At 44.2% G+C, this 20,881-nt stretch overlaps 1 protein-coding gene across 3 annotated transcripts in view; it reads right to left on the bottom strand.

Moving 5' to 3' along the window:
• Positions 1–20,881, bottom strand: part of NSF (N-ethylmaleimide sensitive factor, vesicle fusing ATPase) — a 119,526-nt gene that overhangs the window by 13,330 nt on the left and 85,315 nt on the right. For all 3 annotated transcript variants that reach the window (XM_014594182.3, XM_019492242.2, XM_019492241.2), the window contains exons 13-17: positions 13,510–13,605; positions 11,586–11,742; positions 10,820–10,953; positions 9,630–9,696; positions 6,157–6,236 (exon numbers count right to left, since the gene is read on the bottom strand). In XM_014594182.3, coding sequence (XP_014449668.1) covers positions 6,157–6,236; positions 9,630–9,696; positions 10,820–10,953; positions 11,586–11,742; positions 13,510–13,605 — 534 coding nt within the window. The remainder of the gene's footprint in view (positions 1–6,156; positions 6,237–9,629; positions 9,697–10,819; positions 10,954–11,585; positions 11,743–13,509; positions 13,606–20,881) is intronic.

Genomic DNA, 20,881 nt, shown 5'->3' with positions numbered 1-20,881 from the left:
AACTAAGAGTTACTCTAAATGTGCATCAATAAAAGTGCATCAGTAAGTATAAATAGGATTGGATTTTTTCTCCTTTTAAAAATCTAGTATCCCACATGCTCACACTCAGCAAGCAATGCTGATGCATCAGTATGCTGCACGGGGACTACACCAGACAAGGAGTATGTTCCCCCACCCAGTATAATTTTCATAAATCTGCAAAAAACAGAAGTCCCAAAAAGAAGCTAGGCTGGGGGGCCTCTGGGGGCACTGGAAGAGCATCTGCAAGGGTGCCCAAGAGTACCTCCTTAAGCCAGACATTTCATAACACTGAACAAATTGTACGTCCAGCTTAGCAAGGGGATGCTGCGATGGTCTTTCACCCTCTGAGCCAATTGTTAGCTTTTCATAGGAACCAGCAGGGAAGCACATGTGAAACCTCTGTGAGGCTGGTGAGCGTCCCCATGCCTTGTGTGACTCTGCATGTAGATGAAGCAGCCTCTTAGGCTTTCAGAGCTGCTGCTGCTTAGTTCTCAGAGAAGTCCTTTTCTCCGGCTTGGCTCCCTGCTGAGACAGCCCTTTTCAATCTTTCTATCCCCCCCAATCTCTTCTCCTGCATAACACAGGGAAACTTGATTGAAATAAAGACCCAAGAGAACATGTTTTATTTTGTTCTCTTCAATCCATTTTAGAAAAGCTTTTTAATTAGTGTTAAAAAGATGCTAAACTAAATGCAATGTTTTTCCGTCTTCCTGAACTAGTAATAGATACCACTTTTAAAACACTGCTCAAAAACCAAACAAAACCCCCCAAACCTATGAATCGTGGAATGCAACAGGGAGTTTAAAGCAAACTTGGAGCCGATTATAGTTCTTTAAAATCTTACATATTTACTTTACAAAAATTTTAAAAAGTGAACAAGCCAGAAAGCTCAGCAACCCAAAGGCTAGTGTCTGACTTGCATTTTTAGTCCCACACGAGAAGTGCAAAGACTAATACAGTCACAATGGGGAAAGGGGGAGTCTGGGAGGCAGCTTTCATAAGCCAATTTAACAGAGAGCCATGCATCTTGGTGCATAATAATACAGTGGCCCAGAAATGCCCTTCTTCCATACTCACTTTGCCCATAATAGTTGTGGGAAGCCGTTTGCAGATTAAGAGTACATACCGTGAGTGATGTGACAACACTGTGTGAATATGCAATCTTAGCATATATAACAACTCATCACTACAAATATGTACTGCTGAGACATTATGCCTGTCTCCCATACCCCATGTTTGTGGTTTCAACTGCTCTGTGGTTCCTATAGCTCTAGAGCTGTGTCAAACTATACTATGCATATTTCATGTCTTTTTGACATAGAAATAAAGCGAAAAGGCCTATTTGACAGCGGTGCATGAGATGAATGTTGCCTCTTCAGCTATTCAATAGCAATTCTCATCAGTGCTTTGGATGTGCCTGGTAAGGGTCAGGGCATTCCCATATTTATTAGGGCTGAGTCTGAACCTCAGCTCTGCAGAGCCTTACATACTTGCTGGCTTCAGTTAATGCACATAAGCAGTCCCACTGCTGCTACTTACAAGATAACCATGTATTTCAGTCTGCAAAATCATAACCACAAGCAGTGAAAGCAGTAGCTAGTTCAGAATAATTATTAATTGTGGAACTACTGATCACATAATATTGCCTGTTAATTATTTCCTCTCTCAAATTCCCACTTCTCTCTCCTGAACTTTGTTCCATAGGAAAGTTCTGACTCTCTCCATCTCCTTGTTTCCCCAAATCAAAGTCCCACATTACAAACGTCATCCTTCAGAGGAGAGGTACCCCATCATGGAGTGGGGAAAGGATGTCCCTCTCCTGCCCTAGTTTGTGTTTGAAAAAAAAAAAAAAAAAAAGAAAAAAGAAAAAAGGAAAGAAAAGAAAAACGAAAAATTCTCCACCCCACCTACCATAGCAGGAGTGTGAGGAACACACAAAGCATCAGAAACGTGCTACAGATCATCTCTACAATATGCATGATCAAAACCAAACACCCTCACCTCAACAGTACCTGAAATATCAGAGTAACAATCCCTAGGAACAAATATAAAGGTCAGAGACCCAAGCACTACATCGAGGCCTATGAGACCTACTGTGCTAACAGGAGTTCACCTAGCAGTGAATCATAAGCAGTGGACATGCATACAAATCCAAATATATGTTTTGTCTTCCTCCAGTAAACCATGGGCTGTTAGTATTAACTTCCATTACTAATTCCACATTAGTAACTATAGTAAGAATTAAAAGATATTAGCAACAGTAGCTGCAAGGACAGTTCTTTTTTAATGCAGTTAGCATTAATGCATCAAGGACCTGGCTATCATTCGTTTTATGAGATCTTTAATGGTATCTGAAGTTTCTTGCTGAAGTGGAAACGCATTCAGTTTATTTAGGGACACAAATCTTATATAACCATTTCTTCTGATTTTAAGCTGTTACTTTCATAACCATGTTAGAAAATTATGAAAGGCATAATAACACTTATGGCATTGTGAAAAGACCCTAAAACAATAAATCGGCAAGAAACCAGTTTCCAACTATAAGGAAGCCTAGATGCAGTATCAAGTGCATAACTCTTTAGCTCAGAACCAAGGTAAGAAATGCTAACATCAGGAGTATGCCATATAATTTAATTTAAATAGACATTTAAAAAAAATCTCTCCAAATGCTAGAAAGAACTGAAACAATCCATCTTCTCATTGGATACTATATATTTTAATCATTTAAATAAATTATTTTCTTAGCAATTTACACAGATAAAAAAAGGTCTCTATCCAAAGCAGCTTACCAAAGACATTGAAGGTTACAAGTGTAGAGACGGGATAGAGTGGGGAAGAAAGGGGATGCGGTTGCTTTCTACGTTAAGGAACAATATACATCCTCTATAATCAAGATGGAATCAGAGGAGGGCCAAACCAAGGTACTCTGGGTCAGGATACAAGGGGGGGGGGGAAGGGACTTGGTAGTGGGGGTCTACTATAGACCACCACACCTGGAGGATGAGCTAGAACTGGAATTCTCCGAACAGCTCTCAGAGGCCATACAGTTGAGAGATATGGTTGTCATGGGTGTCCTAAACTACCCGGACATCTGCTGGGAGGAGCAGTCAGTCAAATCTAACCGCTCACATAGGTTCTTAACAGGCATAAAGGACCTCCAGCTAACGCAGGAGGTATACGATCCTACTAGGGGAAATGCCTTGTTGGCCTTGGTGTTAGCTACAGGGGATTACCTGGTGAGGAATCTGCAGGTACAAGGTAACCTAGGGGATAGTGACCATCGATTGATTGAATTCACTATCTGGCGAAGGGTGGGTAAACTAACCAGCAGGTCCAAAGTACTAGACTTCAGAAAAGCTAACTTCAGTGTGCTCAGGAGGCGTTAAAGCTCAAGAGCATTGGCAAAATGGGGGTCCAAGAAGGGTGGTCGTTCCTCAATAGAGCAATCCCATGGGCACAGAAAGAGACAATCCCATTGCGCATAAAAGGGGGCAAAGGGGCCAAGAAGCCCTCTTGGTTGAACAGGGAAGTCCAGGAAAGCTTAAGGGCAAAGAAAGAGGTATACAGGCTGTGGAAACGGAGTAGCTACCAAGGAGGAGCATACCTCCCTGACTCGCACTTGCAGGGAATCAGCTAGGAAAGCCAAAGCAGGATTAGAACTTAAGCTGGCGATAAAAATTTAAGGACAACAAAATGTCCTTCTTCAGGTATATAGGGAGCAAAAGGAAGGTGTAGAGTAGCACAGGACCCCTACAGGACAAAGTGGGGCAATTGGTGACAGAGAGAGGGGGGACAAAGCAGAGCTCTTCAGTGAGTTCTTTGCATCTCTATTCCTAGACACAGACCAAGACAAATCTACCAATTGGATCACAGACAGACACAGGAGGGACACCAGCCCACCAACTGTTAGCACAGACTTAGTGAAGGGGTACTTGGAAGAGCTGGATTCATTCAAATTAGCGGGCTCGGATGAACTTCATCTAAGGGTGCTGAAGGAATTGGCTAGTGTCATAGCAGAGCTGCTGGCACGGCTGTCTGAGCACTTATGGTGTTCCAGTCAGGTCCCAGAGGACTGGAAAAGGGCCAGTGTGGTCCCTATTTTCAAGGAGAGGAAGGAAGGAACCAGGAAACTATAGGCCATTTAGTCTCACCTCTATCCTTGGGAAAACTCTGGAAAAAATCATTAAGGATCACATTTGTGGGAGCCCACCAGGGGAAATAATGCTGAAAGGAAATCAGCACGGATTCATTGCAGGTAGATCCTGCCTGACTAACCTTGTTTCTTTTTATGACCAGGTCACAAAACACTTAGACGCAGGAGTCAAGATAGACATCATCTACCTAGACTTTAAGAAGGCCTTTGATATGGTATCTCATTCTGTTCTCATAAATAAAGTGACATGCTGTGATGCAGATGATTACAGTCAGCTGGGTGGCAAATTGGCTTAGGGGTCGCACCCAGACAGTAGTGGTGGATGGGTCGATATCAACCTGGAAAGATGTGGGCAGTGGAGTCCCGCAAGGCTCAGTCCTTGGACTGGTGCTATTCAATGTCTTCATCAGTGACTTGGACAAGGGAGTGGAGAGCACCCTGTCCAAGTTTGCAGATGATACCAAATTATGGGGCAAAGTTAACACACCAGAGGGTAGGGAACAAATGAAGGCGGATCTGGACAGGTTGGAAAAATGGGCAGAACAAAATAGGATGCTGCTCAACGAAGACAAGTGCAAAGTGCTGCACCTGGGCAAAAAGAACCATCAACACACTTACAGGCTGGGGGATGACGTTCTCAGCAGTGGAGTCACAGTTGACTCCAAGATGAACATGAGTTGTCAGTGTGATGAAGTGATCAACAAGGCTAACCGCACTTTATCATGCATTAGCAGATGCATGACAAACAGGTCCACGGAGGTGATGCTTCCCCTGTATGTGGCACTGATCAGGCCGCAGTTGGAGTACTGCATCCAGTTTTGGGTGCCACACTTCAAGAGGGATGCAGAGAACCGTGAGAGGGTTCAGAGGAGGGGTACTTGTAAGACCTTGCCTGCAGGCCTCTGACCATACAAGGAGAGACTGAGGGTCCTAGATCTCTTCAGCCTTTGCAAGGGAAGGCTGAAAGGTGATCTTATGGCTGCCTATAAAATTCATCAGGGGAGGGCAGCAGGGAATAGGAGATGCTCTATTTACTAGGGCACCCCCTGGAGTAACTAGGAACAATGGCCACAAATTGATGGAGAGCAGATTTAGGCTGGACATTAGAAAGAACTTCTTCACAGCAAGGGTTGCCAGAATCTGGAATGGGCTTCCAAGGAAGGTAATGCTCTCCCCTACCCTGGGGGTCTTCAAGAGGACACTGGACAAGCACCTAGCTGGGGTCATCTAACCCCAGTGCTCTTTTCTGTGCACGACAGGGGGTCAGACTTGATGACCTATTGTGGTCCCTTCCGACCCTAACATCTATGAATCTATGAGGAGCCAGAAAGAGCGCTAGAGAACAGAAGAAAAGCTTTCTTCCTGCAATACGGACCAAATTAAGGTGACAGTTACAAGGTCATTAACATTTCATCATGTCAGGGAATGCAAGTACAAAGACCTTTTGAAACCAAGTTGTAACTAGGAATGATCTGTCAGCCTTTAGTATCATTCTCTACTGTAGCCGTTCCCAAACACTATCTGCATTAGTCTGTGGGGATTTCAACTGAAGCCCACAAGCTCTAAAAATCCACGCTCAATCAAGAAACCTTAAATACAATTAAGAAAACTGTCTTTTTTCTGTTTAAATGAGAAAATAAAGAATGGTAAAATCAGACTGGAGGAGGGGGGCAGGTTGGGGGGGACTGGGGCTTAAGTCTTTGGGGAAAATCAGTGACCAAAGAGTTTTCATCTTCATCCTGTAAACTTGACACGTGTTCAAACTGCTGCTTTCTTAGGGCGGCTTAGTGTTTTGGGGTTATATTGGAAATATTTCACTGAACAAATAGCAGAGTCATGGTTAACTCAGAGACCAATATCTTTATTCAAGCAATAGTACTTGGACATCCTTCAGCCACTGGTCTGTCAGCAAAGTATGAAAACCTCTAGTGCAAAAGGAGTCCTAACGAAAGAGAATGCTCTATTACTACCAAAACACTTACGTGAGGAGGAACCTTTTTTAGCAATACAAGAAGAGCCTGCAACACCAAGTTGGAGAACCGTGGTCCAATTGGAACATAATCTGAAATGGAAAAAGCACCGATTTAAAAAATTATTTTTCTTTTTTATAGCTTATGGACATACGCACATCTAAACTTCTAGGGTGCCTGTACATGAGCAGGAAGGCTGCCCCGACACTAGTTCCAGCGCAGCAGAGTGGACTTGACTGAGTCTGCTGGAGCGTGGTAGCCTCCTGCTTCTCATGTATCAGCAACCCTGAGCTTCAAAATGGTGGTGGGAGCACTTTATCTAAAGCTTGTTTAATAAGCTTTAGATAAAGTGCCCCCATCACCATTTTAAAGCATGTGGATGCTGATACACGAGACACTCTGGATGTTTCAATTAAAGCAGCTCTCAGGGCCGTTTTAATTAAAAGCACCCCCCACCCCCAGCATGTGCATCAATGCCCCTAGATTTTACATTAAACATCAAGAATCAAACTTTTCCCAAATAGGAGCTGGGAAAAAAGTTATTGGTCTTAAAAGTATTTTCCCCTCATGCACCAGTTATACAACTAGGGAAGCCCTTTCCACATCATTTTAGAAGATGAGGAGCTATCACTGCTAGAAATTAGATTTCAGGTGCCTACCTTTCCTAATTCAGCAGTCAATAAAGTCACGTCTTAATCACGTGGGACAAACTTCAGTACAAAGGGGAGGTATATTTAAGTTAATATTGTGCTGACTCAGATTGACTGAATTGAAATTCCAAATTTTCTGCTTAAATGACAGCAGGTGATTTAAGGAAAACCTTTACACTCAGCCTTGGAGTCCAATGAAACAACAGAAAAAAAAAGATTTTTAAAATTTGTTTCCCAAATGGCAAAGAAACAAGCACAATGTGATTAAGCTTCCTTATGGATAAGTAGCCTCTCTTTCAAAACACAACTGCTGCCCCAGAGTTTTAACATGGTGCCTGAGTGCCCTAAGTGCAGTGGAACAAGGGCAGGGCAGTGTCACTGGCTGCACTGCTGGCAGCATGGCAGTGGATGGCCTGGCAGTGCAGCCACTTCTATTTTTCTGGCCCACCCCCACCTGGGGTAACATCCGGGACTGGTACTCTGATGCAATGTGCCCCCCCCCCCTTTTTTTTTTTTTTTTTAATGTTACTGTGCTATCTAGAACGGCTCAGGAACTGTCCTAGAGAATGCATAACTAAAAAATAGTTTGACATCTTGAGGGCAAACTAGTCAGAAGACAAAGTGAAGCCCAAATCTAATTCACTTAGATGAGCTATGCTTATCTCACAGAACCACATTAGCCAGGTTTTTCATATTCCATATGTTTATTATAAATATGAATAATGGGAAAATCCAATTGTATGAAACACAAGCATTTAAAAAAAGAGTATAACGGTAGTGAAAAGACACTATTAACAGGTAGCTGGAGTCAAGTGTCTAAGCTCCTATGAAGGCTACAGTTCAGACATACTCTCATGCTTATCAATTACCATTGGCTGCCTCTAAGCCAGTAGTTCTTAACCTTTTTAGACTTGAGGCACCCCTCCAAAACTTTTCAGAACGTAGCAGCACTCCATTAAAAAAAGCTAATAAAATATACTTAGCGTTGTAACATTAGCATTATAATACATCAGCACTGATAAAAGGAAAATTTACATTATTGGAAATCAGCTTTTTTTGGTTGACGTGGCCAATAATGTTGCCGATAAATGCTGTGTGCATGCATACAGCCAGCCCAACAGCTTGGAGATCAGCGTCTGGCCGGTAAGTCTGTTGGGAGGGAAAAGGTGTGTGGGGGGAAATCGAAGCCCCCATGGTGAGGGACGGAGTCAGACTGGGGCTGTGGCAAGTGCTTCCCAGCTGGGATGGGGCAGGGAGTGAGACGGAGCTGTGTGCAACTTGTCCGGGGTGTAGGGGAAGCAGCTCCCACTGCTGCATTCACCTCCAGGGGAGGTACATGCCCCCTGGATCTGTGTGCGGGGTGACAGCAGGCTGCCGCTGCAGGATGGGGCTAGGGGTGGTGTTGAGTTCTTCTCTGTGAGGGAGCTGTATTTAGCAGGCGGCAGCAGTGCTGGGAGGGGGGGCTACGGGGTGGGCTACAGCCACCCCAGAATTAGCCGTAGTCCCTCTGTAACCTCTCTCCTAGCACCGCTGGTGCCGTCCCCAAGCACAGCCCCAGCCCAGCCCTCCCGCCAGAAAAAGCCTGGCATCAGCCCTGGCTCCATCCCGCCCACACCTTGCGCACAGATCCAGGGGGCACATGCACCCCGTTTCTCCCCCAGGGGTGCACACAGTGACAGGAGCTGCTCCCCACCTCCCTGTGCCCCCTGGATGAGCTGCTTGAGGCTCTGTTCCACGCCCCGCCCCAGCTGGGCAGCCTCTGCCCCTGCCCCAGTCTCACTCCCTCCCTCACTGCAGGGTCCTTGATATGCCCCCTATGCCCCTTCCAGTCCCCCCTGCCCCTTCACCCCAACAGACTTACCAGCCAGACGCTGCTTTCCAAGCTGCTGGGTTGCATATCAGCAATTTGATTGGTATCGGCTGATATGGCTCATTAATAATCAATTAATAATCATCCATCAATATCGGCCTAAAAAATCTTTATCGGTGCACCCTTAATTATAATAATATAATTATATTCTATACATGATGTAAACATATTATGTCCCCAATATTATATGAATACCTTCAGGCCATTAGTAGGGAAAACTCCCCTAGCTATGACTGGCCCAGTGCTCCCAGAGCAATAGCTCCTGGCCACTGATGGGATTTGGGAACTACTGGACCAAGTTCTTTTCTTAGTTACCCCAGGGCAATTCCCCCATCCCTGGTGCTGTAAACTCTTCCCAGTTCAGCCCTGATGCGTCTCCTGAAAACCAAAATGCACATGAGAGTTTTACCCATGGTAGTGACAGCTTGGAGACAGATGCTTCTGCCACAAGGTAGAATTGCTGTTGATTTTCAAGAGTGTTGATTTTCAAGAGGTCATCAGAGTCAAACCAGAAAGAGCTGTTGCAAAAGCAGCACATTTGTCTGTATAAACTAATGTGGTAGGTGCACCTTTCTGGAGTCAAATTGAGAAGCTACTGTAGCAATATGCTTTCTGGAAATAGAGAAGCATGTGGCCATTTCACCCCACAGTGGTGCCAGCATCAGAGCACCCTTGGCAGTTTCTCATGGTGCCCTGATTCAAAACCACTCTCCCAAGCTTTCAAAACTGCCCTTTGGAGGTGTTTAGTGCTCCTCATTCTCTATATAAAGAATCTAAAAGCTTACACCCAAACTTCTCTTTAGTGTCTGTGGAGTCTCTCCATTCTAGGATCCTAGGTGCCCAACCAGGTCATTCTGAATCGCCCACCTGAACCAGGTGCTCTTAAAGTTAGGTGGGGCCATATCTAAGTCAAAGTGCTTACCATGGCTATTTGAATCTGGTTCATAGCTAACTCTCAGACTTACCTAAAAGTCTTTCAATGTCATCTACCACCACACAGCTGAGCTGGGATTTGTATGCATCATCAAAAATCTATAAAAAAAAAAATTTTATTGGCACAAATCTCAAGTATAAAACTATAGCATTTGTGATGACTCATTTTACTAATTTTAAATTAGTACCAAGATTACATATGCAAAAACATCACTTTTGTAGTAAAAACAAAAAAATTTAATCTTATGTCTCCAAAAGAAACTGGACTTTATTCACTAAATAAATAAATATTTACTTGAGGCCAAAAAATCATAGCAAGTTAAGGATGGTGACGGTGGTGCTGGAGTTGTACTGCATTTCAGTTGCTCCATTATAGCCATTCATGTGTCTGCTTAAACCCCCTGTAAGTAGCAGCTGACCTGGGGCAAGCTAGTTTTGAAAGACAGGTAAAGTTATTTGGGTTTAAGCTTCTATTCACCCCATGGTAGGAGCAGGCATGTGAAATACCACAGAGAAGCTGACACCCTGCCTTTTAATCCATCAATTGTACATATATATGTTAAACTGGCATTTAACATATTTTGCCATCTCTCGAAAGCTCTCCAAAGCTCATTTTAGCTCATTTACGCCAGCAGATTATAACAAGTTACTTCATTTGTTTATAAGCAAGCAATATGCAAGATGAACAGCAATATTTTCCATTATATTTCACAACAGAATAGTACAATAAAGCAGACAGCCGTACAAAAATGATGTGATATATTTCACTTAATTTAATTTCCCTCAATACAAATCTTTCTTCATTCAGTTTTATCTAAGAAACAAAACTGACCTTATTCTTATATATAAAAATAGGAAGATGGAGGGATTTAAAATAGGAAATTGGCATCTCAAACTGACTTGACCAATGATGTCTGATCAATCAAACTACTTTGCAAACATAAAAGAACACTTTGTATACATTTAAATTATGAATTGAAAGATGAGTTGGTGTCCACAAACTTAAGTACTATCCTCTTTTCTGGCAACACCTGCATTGTATAAGTCTCTCAGTTCACAAAGAGAGCTGTTGGATCAATGCCTGCATCAACAGCCACACAGCCTTCTGAACAAATAATGAGGCAGGGGATTTATATTCAGTGCAGAGAGCACAACCTCTCAATCTCACGTTGGAGAGTCTGGGAATCAGATTCAAGTCAATTACAGTAATACCCATAAATACCTTCTTTATAGCTTGGCACTTGGCAGTTTCAGAAAAGCCAATCATCTTATCAGGAGAACAGATCTTGATAAAGGGGAAGTTGGATTCTTCTGAAATCTTTGCTGCTAAGGCAGTCTTCCCACTGTGTGGGGGACCTGTACAAAAGGAAGAGAAACTAGTGAAAAACAGAAACAATAGTTGCTTAGAATTTTCTTGAACTGTTTTCATGCTCTTGTTCATTTGACTTCCGTGAATGTTGTAGCAAAAAAGCTGGCTGGTGGAACTCCACATAAATATGGAAAAAATTGCAAATAGCTGCACCAAAAACCTAAATCAACATGGTATCATGAACATACCATACATCATGAGCTCAATTCAAATGAATCAATAATGTAATTTTAGGTACCGGTCAAGAACAGCAAACCGAAAAAAATAAGCAATAAATAAACAATTATCTTGGGAACTGTTCAGAGAAGCTGCAAGCAAAACAGAAAACAAAAACAAACCAAATAAGGTAACTATAACCTGTTTAGGAAGAAAAAGATAACTGAGTCAGAGAGTACTAGTTATGAGCATTTACTCCATTTTGATGTTCCTGGAACGTTGTTCCTCAAAACTACAGAAGTCAATTTTATTATCCAAAGCAACATTTATCCATCTAATCACATTTTCAAGTAGTAATCATGTTTTTTATTTTGATTAGTGATTTTTAGTCTCATGTCTGGGTATCTAGTACAATTACATTATTCACAATTACAGGACCATACATTAATTTCTCTAAATTTACCTTCCAAAAGAACGCTAACCAATGGAGTTCGGTCACTGTTTTTGGTTTGTTGGACAAGCAATTCCCCATCTTCCAAAACCCTTGTTACAGGGTCACCCCACTTGATAATACCATTCATAATATAACTTGCATAATCTTCCTGGTTGGTTCCAAATGCCTATATTTGGAGAAAAGAAGAAATTGTTATCAGGGGTAAGAACCACTGTCTAATGGCAGAGGCCACTAGACATTAGGGGTGTGCAAAGCGGGCCATATTCAATTCGGATTCGGCCAGAATTGTGGACAGTGATTTGATTCATTGATTCAGATCACTGTCCGATTCGATTCGGCCAAATCTGAATCTGAAGATTTGATGCCAATTTGAAGAATCAGCAATTCGGACATAGACACAGCTTTAAAAGTTTTTTCTATATACCTTGAGGTAGCAGGCATGGCTCTCGATCGTTGCGATGCTGGGGTGCATGGAATGTCCCACAGGAGCACAGGGGGCCCTTCATGTGCTCGGCGGCAAATCTGGAAGTGGACCAGAAGTACTTCCAGTCCGCTTCCAGGTCTGCCGGGGAGCATGCTGGGCCCCCCCCTGGTGCCTCCCTGGCTCAGTGATTGGTCACAGGGGGACCCTGGGTGTCCCAGGACCCAGCAGTCACTGACCCGGGGGAGGGGGGTGGTCCCCGGTCTGCTCCCTGGCAGACCTGGAAGTGGACCGGAAGTGCTTCTGGTCCGCTTGCGGGTCTTCTGCCGAGCGTGCTGGGGAGCCTTGCGTGCTTCTGTGGGACACTTCATGTGCCCCAGCATCACAGCACTCAAGAGCCCCTGCTACCAAGAGGTATGTAGAAAACACATTTAAAGCTGTGTCTATGTCCAAATCTCCGAATCGATTCAGAGGGATTAAAGGGTCCTCCGATTCTATTTGGATTCGGAGATTCAGCCACCGAATTAGGCCAAATCTTCATCGAATCGAATCAGGGCCTGAAGCTTTGCACGGCCCTACTAGACATCAGTAGAGTGACAGGCAATGTAGCGGACAGTTTCAATAATAATTAAGATACTTCAGTTATTAAGATCATCAGTATCAGTATTAAGACATTTCAGACATTTCAGCTAAGTAAGGAGTTAAAACACTAGACACGACAAGGACATAGAGCAGGATGTTTTAAAGGGTTTTACTACACTAAAAGCTCTGGTAACTGGTACCTTACAAGCCAGCATGCCCTGTTTACCTTGCAAGCTGGCATGCCAGTTAAGTGAAACCGGAAGTGCCCTCTGTGGCACTTCCGGTTTCTCCAAGCCCCTGCGGTCCAGGGCAAAGCAGCCTGTGCTGCTGAGTACCCACAGCCTGGGAGCATAACAGGCTGTGCGGGGCCCGCCTCCTGTTCCGTGGGGCCCACAGGGCCTGCAGGAGGATCGGCGATGCCCCGGACACAGTGGGAGAAGTGGGGGCCTGAACAGGCAAGGATGCCTGTTCAGGCTGCTCAATTAACTGGCATATTTTGTTATCCAGTATCCCCCATTCCTAGGGTATGCCGGATAACAGAGCTGTTACTGTATAAATTATGGAGTATTCTATATATAGTAATCTCTGGAATCTGATCACCAGCTGTATTATTAGGTTATGAATAGGGGTGCACTGATAGAGATTTGGGGGGCCAATACCGATAGATGATTTTTAAGGAGGCATATTGGCCAATACTGATCTGATTTCAGATACAGCTGTGCACAGCTGGTAAGTCTGTTGTGATGAAAGGGACGGGGGAGGGAAGTGTTGTTTGACAGGGTCAAATTTATGAAGCCACCATAATGGACCCAAAATCCAAGCTGTGGCATCATTACTACATTACATTAAATGTAGTAGTTATATGAGGGATCATCTATTCTAGTCCTGCACTCTCCACTTTATTTTATGGGTTAGGCAGTAAGTACTCACTGGCTTGATATCATTCTCTAGAGAGGCCAAGAAGTCTCCTCTTGTCACTTGCAGACATTCTGCCTTCTCCATATCCACCTCTACTTTGGTGCTGGCCTAATAAAGACAAAAGAAAATATGTTAAAAGAAAAGCAACAGAGCACAGGTTACAGTTTGTTCCAGACTTCCATCGGCCTCCATTATTCAGAGGATTTGACGCACATGCCATACACCAAAAAATACAATATGAAGATATCCTACATTAGTACTCAACATCTGTTTGGCACGTGCTGCTACCGATTTTCACTTCCAAGGTGAATCACAACTCTACTTGCTCTTAAAGCCCATATCAGACCATTTAGCAGCAGTCTTCTTATTTTACTAGTTAGGAAACTAAGGCACACAGTTCAAAAGACTGAGCCTGTAAGGTGTTCATTTCACAAGAAGACAGCCTAGTGCATTACCCAAAGATACAGAGAGAGTTAATGCTCAAACTGGAAAAACAAATCGGGAATAGAACAGGATAAAATATATTTCAGCAAACAAAGTTTGCTGAAAAATGTAGTTTGGGTTCCAAAGCTATTTGCAGTTTCAAGTTAAGTTCTCTTTTGGCTGAAAAATATTTTGGGCACTAGATTCCACAATTCTCCAAAACCATCAATGGCAATGTACCCTCTATTTGATATCTCTATGGTTAGAGCACTCATTTGGGTTGGAAGACATGTAAGATCAAATCCATCCTGCTTGAAATCTGCACCCATCTCCCCCATTATTCATGGGGATGCCACAACCAGAGCATCTACAAAGGTAGGGCCTTTTTTAATCTCTTCTGTTAATACTATTCTGTTTTACTGGAAACACCCCACCTCCCACGCAAGCATCCTAGTTTTTCTCTGGTTTCAATGACTTAAATTGAATCCACAAAGGAGGATTAAGGGAACACCTCCGCAGAACACAAAACAGCCCAATAGTTAATACATTCATCTGGGAAGTGGGCACCCTGGGCTCCAGTCTTTGCTTCTTGAATATTATGTACTTTTCCCATCAGCATTCACTGGATACAAAACAAAACAAAAAAATCCTAGGAGCAGAAACTGGAGCTGAGGACTCCATTCTTCCAGTTAGATGATGCGAGTACTACTTTACACAGTCATGTACCTTCTTGCTTGTTCTTTGGACCCCATGAATCATGCGCATTTGGTTGCAGTTTCCCAGCTTCAACAAGAAGAGTAAAAAGTAACTCCTCCCCCTCAACTTTTCTGCAATCTGGTGGTTCAGATACTACCCTAAGAAGAAGGAAATATGGATTTGACTCTCCTTGGCTTGAAGAAGGCCTAAACTCCAGCTATCTCTGTCCTGGGTGAGTGCTCTGCCCAGTAGACTCTTACACAAAGGCAGCCACCATGCCACCCCCACTTTCAGCCACATTTTAAAAGAACAATTTCCAGTTATTTGCTTTTGAAAAATACTTGCAGGAATCTACCTTCAAGAGGGGGTTCTGGGCTCTGGATCCTGAGTGGAGTGAGGATCCTTCTTTAGACACTTGATTCTGTTGCTTAATGCCCAAGAGGGATGGGGTTTAGAACACCCATCTGCTTACTTTTCCTATCGGCTAGCTCTGGGTTGTTCCCCCACTCAGAATACAGGCTGTATAGATCACCCTTCCAGATGCTTGACTCTCCTCATATGCTACAAAGGGAGCCTAGGCACTTAGCTCTGGGTTTTAGATTCCACTCTGGTGGAGTAGAAATCACTCATCTAAAATTTAGGCATTACAGTACATAACCTGTAGATGCTCCAGTCTATTTTTGGTCTGGACCTGGAGCTCTTCGATCCTAGCTTGGTGCTCCGGCCATGCCGCTTCCTCCTCAACAGTAGTATTTACATGGGAATCTTAAAATTTTAGATTTCCATTTGTTTCTCCTATATTAAACAGCAAAGCCATATATGTATGTGTGTATTATATATATATATATATATATATATATATATATTAAGCAGCAAAGCCATTCCTAAGAGCCTATTATTTCGCTCCTGGATCAAACTGCCTTCCTGAAACTGACACTATCAATATTGTTTAGAAGAGCCAATAAGTGGAAAATTTCACATGCTGGCCTTTCCATGAAGAATTGCCATTTCAAGGTGACATAAATGACTCCCCTTCCTTCAACCTCAATTCACTGCCCTCTAAATAGGGAACCTTTAGAAATGAGTGATGAAGAGTGTATATTTCTGACTGGTAGGGACATAAGAGGCTTCTCTCATCATTTGAGAATGGTTGCTTACACACAACAAAAAGCAGAAATGGTGCTGATAGGTCACACTGTGTTGCCAACACTGCTGCTAGTACATTTTAAGCTTCTGTCAAATCATTTTCAGGAAAACTCTTTCATAGGCTGCAGAATGTTTTCATCAAACAGTGAAATGCAAAGCTCCTTCTTTTATGAGGATTAGCTTGTAGGTTTACAGTACTTTGAAACCTTGATCGCCCTGGGCATCAATCAGGAATTATAAATGGATTTGGGGTGATTTCTCACACCTTAAGACCATATAGATAAAAGAATCAGTTTTTGCCACTGGCACTACTGCCACAGTCATTTTCAGATCCTGAGCCGTAGTTTGCAGACACAAAGAGAAGGATTAAGTACAAAAGCAGGCAGAAGTGAACAGATTTGCAAAAGAAAATGTATTTAATGGTAAAGTGATAGAATAGTAGCCAACTCTGAGAGAACAAGTGGCATAACAATGACTTCATTTCACTCATAGTTAATAAGTGACAATTCATGATCTATCCAAGTGTTGCCTTGACAGACTTTATGAAACTTTCTATACTACCCCATAAGTTGCATATTATTTCCTTCGAAATTTAAACAAATTTCTCCTCATTTTTAAGCCAGGCATAACTTGCAATGAAAGTGGCTTCATGTCTTACTGCATCTTGCATCATCAATGTCTCCAGGGTCATTAAATGCTCCAATGCAGCTGGATCACTCTAGAAATTAGGATTTGGAATTCAAAAATTTGCACTTTGGCCAATGCAATCCCAGATACCTGACTAATCCACCGGACTGGGACCTCTGAAAGAAGCAACGATTTGTGGGGTGAGTGTACAAGGTACCTGCAGGTGAGAATAAATACTTGGTTTCTGTGCAAGTGCCCAGAGACACTCTGGACACATCTCATAATTCAAGTTGTTCACTCCCTCACTGACTCTCTCAGCACAGAGAACAACGGATTCTGGGGTCTGAAGTTCCCTATGACAAAGATAGCACCGTAGACCGCAGCTGAATATTGGCAAAGGGGGGAAATTTTACACATCTCTCCCCACATACAGGGCTTGTAGAATATTACAGATTCCAGAACAACATATCTGGCTCCGTTAATAAGAAAAAAATGTATATTTAAGCTTAACCAACGATGGTACTGGACGCTGAATGGACAAAAACAAGGAAGGCCCATTCTTGGCATTATAAAAGCCTAAGGATGATTATTCTTGCATGTGGCCCTGATAGCAGCAAAAGCAATTAGATTACTCTACCATCTCACTTTGTGGCCTAATAACATTTTGTATGAAGAAATTAAGCAAGGCTGACAAGTTAGACTGCTGCAATGAGATGAACATAATGCAAGATAACATGTCAAACACTGGTTGCAGAGATTTTAAAGGGGCTGCAAATCTTTAGCACTGAAAAATATTAATAGTAATAATATCATATTTTTTCACATCCCCCCTCCCCAAATAAGGTGTGCACCTTGTTTTGGGAAGACAGAATGGAGGAAAAGAAAAAAGATTTTTCCAGTGACAGAATCCACACCTTAGTGTCAGTAAAGCTAAAGCTTTAACCCTCTCAAAGCTGCTGCCAAATCAGTTCAGCCAACAGCTGCTGTCAATTTGACAGTGGCTGTGAGAAGGTTAAAGCTTTGGTTGCAAGGAGAGAGTAAGTGACTATGAGTGGGTTCTGCTCCCCCAGCATGCCCAAAATCGAATCAGCCCACACAGCCATTACAATACCCCCATGTCTCCATTTTGGCGTGGAAATCAGCTTCCTTATTTAAAACAAGAGTAAATATAGTACAGGCAGTCCTCGGACTTATGACACATTTGGTTCCTGAAAACTGCATCTTAAGTCAAAACGTTGCAACTCTAAACTGATTTTCCCATAGGAAAAAATGTTATACATGGGGGATTGGTTCCTGAACCAAGGCCTGATACCCTATTTTCACCAAAAATAACTCAGAATTTTGTATAGTACTCAATCAATCATAAACAAGTAATACAGCTACATTTATTTATTTATTTATACTGTACTTGGGGGGAGCGTGCTCATGGATCTGCCCCAAGCGCAGCCTGCTGAGCACGGTCCCAACTAGTTCTGGAGGCACACATCCATGTCCGTCCCCCATGCCCTCTAGGACAAGCGGCAGGAGCTGCCGGATGATCTGTGGCCTCTCTTGCACCCACCCATAGCCCACACTCCCAGCACTGCTGTGAGCAACCAGGTAGGGAGGCACAGAGGGGCTGCCCTACCACCAGGGGCATAAGCCAACAAAAAAAAGCCCCCCCACATCCAGGCTTAAGTCTGCCTGGCTTCTACCACACCCCTTGCCCCTGCCCTGCCAGTGGCCTTGCCCCCTCCCTACAGGGCAAGCCAGACTCTTCCCTGTCAGCCAGAAGGGCCTGTTTCTAGGTCAAGTGGCGGTGGGCCCAATCCTTGCTACTGCTGAGCCTCCCCGCCTGCTCCAGGGCCAGAGGGCGACCTGCTGGCAAGCTGCCCAGCCCCTGCCATGTGGGGGGACCTGGGCCTTCCCTCTGAGGCAGCAGCACCCCCTTGGGCCAGTGTGGGGGGTGGGGCAAGCTGGGCCACTGCTGCCTGAAACCTCAGGCACCTGATTCAACTGGGGGGAGCCTACCCGGCCTTCCAGTCCACTGTGCCGGGTCCCCATTGCCTCATGCTGCCCCCAGTGGCCTCAGTTGCATCCCTGCACTGCCCAGAGGGCCCCTGGCAGCTTCTGGAGGCTCCTGCAAGCAAAAGTGGCTGCAGGCCCAATCCTCTTTTCCTCTGGGCCCGATCCAGGTCTTCAGCCCGGTGCAGCCCCAGCACTGCCTACCTTGCCCCAGTGGGAGCAGCCGGACAAGCCGCAGCTTCTCCTGCAGCCGCCTATAGCTCCTGCTCTGAGTGCTGCCAGAGTGGGGGCTATGGGTGTCTGTGGGAGCAGCCCAGCACTGCCAGCCTTGCTGTGGGGGAAGCAGCCGGACAAGCTGTGGCTTCTCCCGCAGCCGCCCATAGCCCCTGGAGCACAGCCCGGCACTGTTCACCTCACCACAGAGGGAGCAGTGGGTGAGCAGCCAGACGAGCTGCAGCTGCACTTTGAGGGCTATGGGCGGCTGAGGGAGAAGCCACAGCTCATCCAGCTGCTCCCCTGATGCTTGCCCCACAGTGAGGCGGGCAATGCTGGGCTATGCTCCAGGTGCTATGGGTAGCTCCACCTCACCAAGGGGGGAGCCCACCACTTCTCTCGTGGCCGGCCATAGCCTGTGGAGCGCAGCTGTGGCTTGTCCGACTGCTCCCCCGCTACTCCCCAACCAACGCAAGGCTGCCCACAGCCCTCGGAGCTCAGCCCAGCACTGCCCACCTCACCACGGGGACAGCAGAGGAGAAGCAGCTGGATGAGCCACAGCTTCTCCTGTGGCTGCCCAAAGCCCTTGCTCCCAGCACCACCAGAGTGAAGCCCAGCACAGTCCCAGCACTGCCCACCTGGCACTTGCGGGAACAGCCAGATGAGCCGTGGCTTCTCCTGCACCCAGCCATAGCCCCAGCTCCCAGATCCTGGTGCAGCCCCAGCTGGGCAGTGCTTGCCCCAGCCTGTCCCAGCCCCAGTCCCTCTCTCATCACAGGGGCCTTGATCTGCCTCCCCATGCCCCTTCCCTTTCCCCTCCCCTCCCACCATGACAGATGCTATATCCAGCATCGTAAAATTGAATCCCATGCCAGAACTTTGAAAGCCAGGTGTCAATTTACAAATGTTGCAACTGCTGTTCATCGTAACTCGAACAGTTGTAAGTCTAGGACTGCCTGTATTTATAGTAACATGCATTAAGAGGGAATTGCGCTTGCCTGAATTAGATTCCTACAATTCACCTAATCAGGATCATTGAAAAATGGCACAGCATGGAGAGAAAATCATTAGCTCAGGTACATGTACATGAGCATCTGCACTGATTTCAGCCACAGTTGTGGGTGCTCAATAAGTTTGGGGGGAAAAAAAAAAGATTAAAAAAGAACTTAAAACCTTTAAATTGTCTTCACTGGGAGCTCCAGGCAATTTACTTGTCTAGGACAAAGAAGTGCGATTTCAGCATTCATTTTGCTTTCAATAATGGTAACAGAGCAAATAGTTCTGTTTGCTAATCTGATCCTGAACTTTTACACTGGCTTTACCATGCTCCTTAAGCCTTTCAGGCAATTTGCAGCAAGCCTTGATCTTGTTACAATGAGTCCCCAACTGTTTCTAGAGAAACTAGTGGAGGAAGGGCTCAAAGACTAGAGCTGTTGGAAAAAGGTTTAACTAGGTTTTGAGCATCTTTGAACAAAAGGTGAACTTATCAAAGTAAACAGGTCAGAAGATCTAACAGCAACTTAGGAAAGGCCCACCTCGGAGATGAACCTAAGAAAGTTCTAACAAAAATAACAGGAGTATAGGTTGTTGCCGTGTTGGTCTAAGGACATGGGCAAAACATAACAAAAGAACGGTTCTTTAAAAATGGCTGTCTGCCTGAATGCACATTTATACTCTAACTTCACCTGCTAAAACTAAGCTTAAGAACCTTTTGACAGGGGAGATGCAGATGCCCAAAACAAACTGTGGAAGCTCACTATTGGGTAAGAAATAGAAACCTGGCACTGAAGTCATGATTTGAAAGCTTCATCAGAAACAGCTAAAAATGGTGTAGAGGTCTGAACTCCTAAACTAATTAAGCTCCAGGAAAAAATGACTGTGTGTTAGCTATATTTTGGTGACATATTTAAGTTAAACATAGCTTGTCCAAAAAAAAAAAAAAACAAAACCAAAAACGGAAAAGAGCACTGTATGTTGAACTATGTTTGCTTTACTGATCTGAAAAAGAGAAGCAGTGCTTGATACTATTAAAGCTCTGATTAGTTTGACATGTTGGGGGACTAAAGTTTGCAGTGGTTAGAGGAATTTATTAGATAATCAAATTCAGTGGTATCTTAACCTTATTAAACTCAAGGCACCTCTCATTAGATTGAAGGCACACCTCAGAAAAATATCAGCTCTTAGTTTTCACTCCTTTTTAGACTACTGAAACATAACAGAGCAATTCTTCTGTTGCAAAGAACTCAGGAAGAGTTCTATGTCAGGAACACTTTGA

The sequence above is a fragment of the Alligator mississippiensis genome, chromosome 4 (genome assembly GCF_030867095.1).
Source record: "Alligator mississippiensis isolate rAllMis1 chromosome 4, rAllMis1, whole genome shotgun sequence".
NCBI classification, from domain to species: Eukaryota; Metazoa; Chordata; order Crocodylia; family Alligatoridae; genus Alligator; species Alligator mississippiensis.
This window is presented reverse-complemented; position numbering and strand designations above follow the sequence as displayed.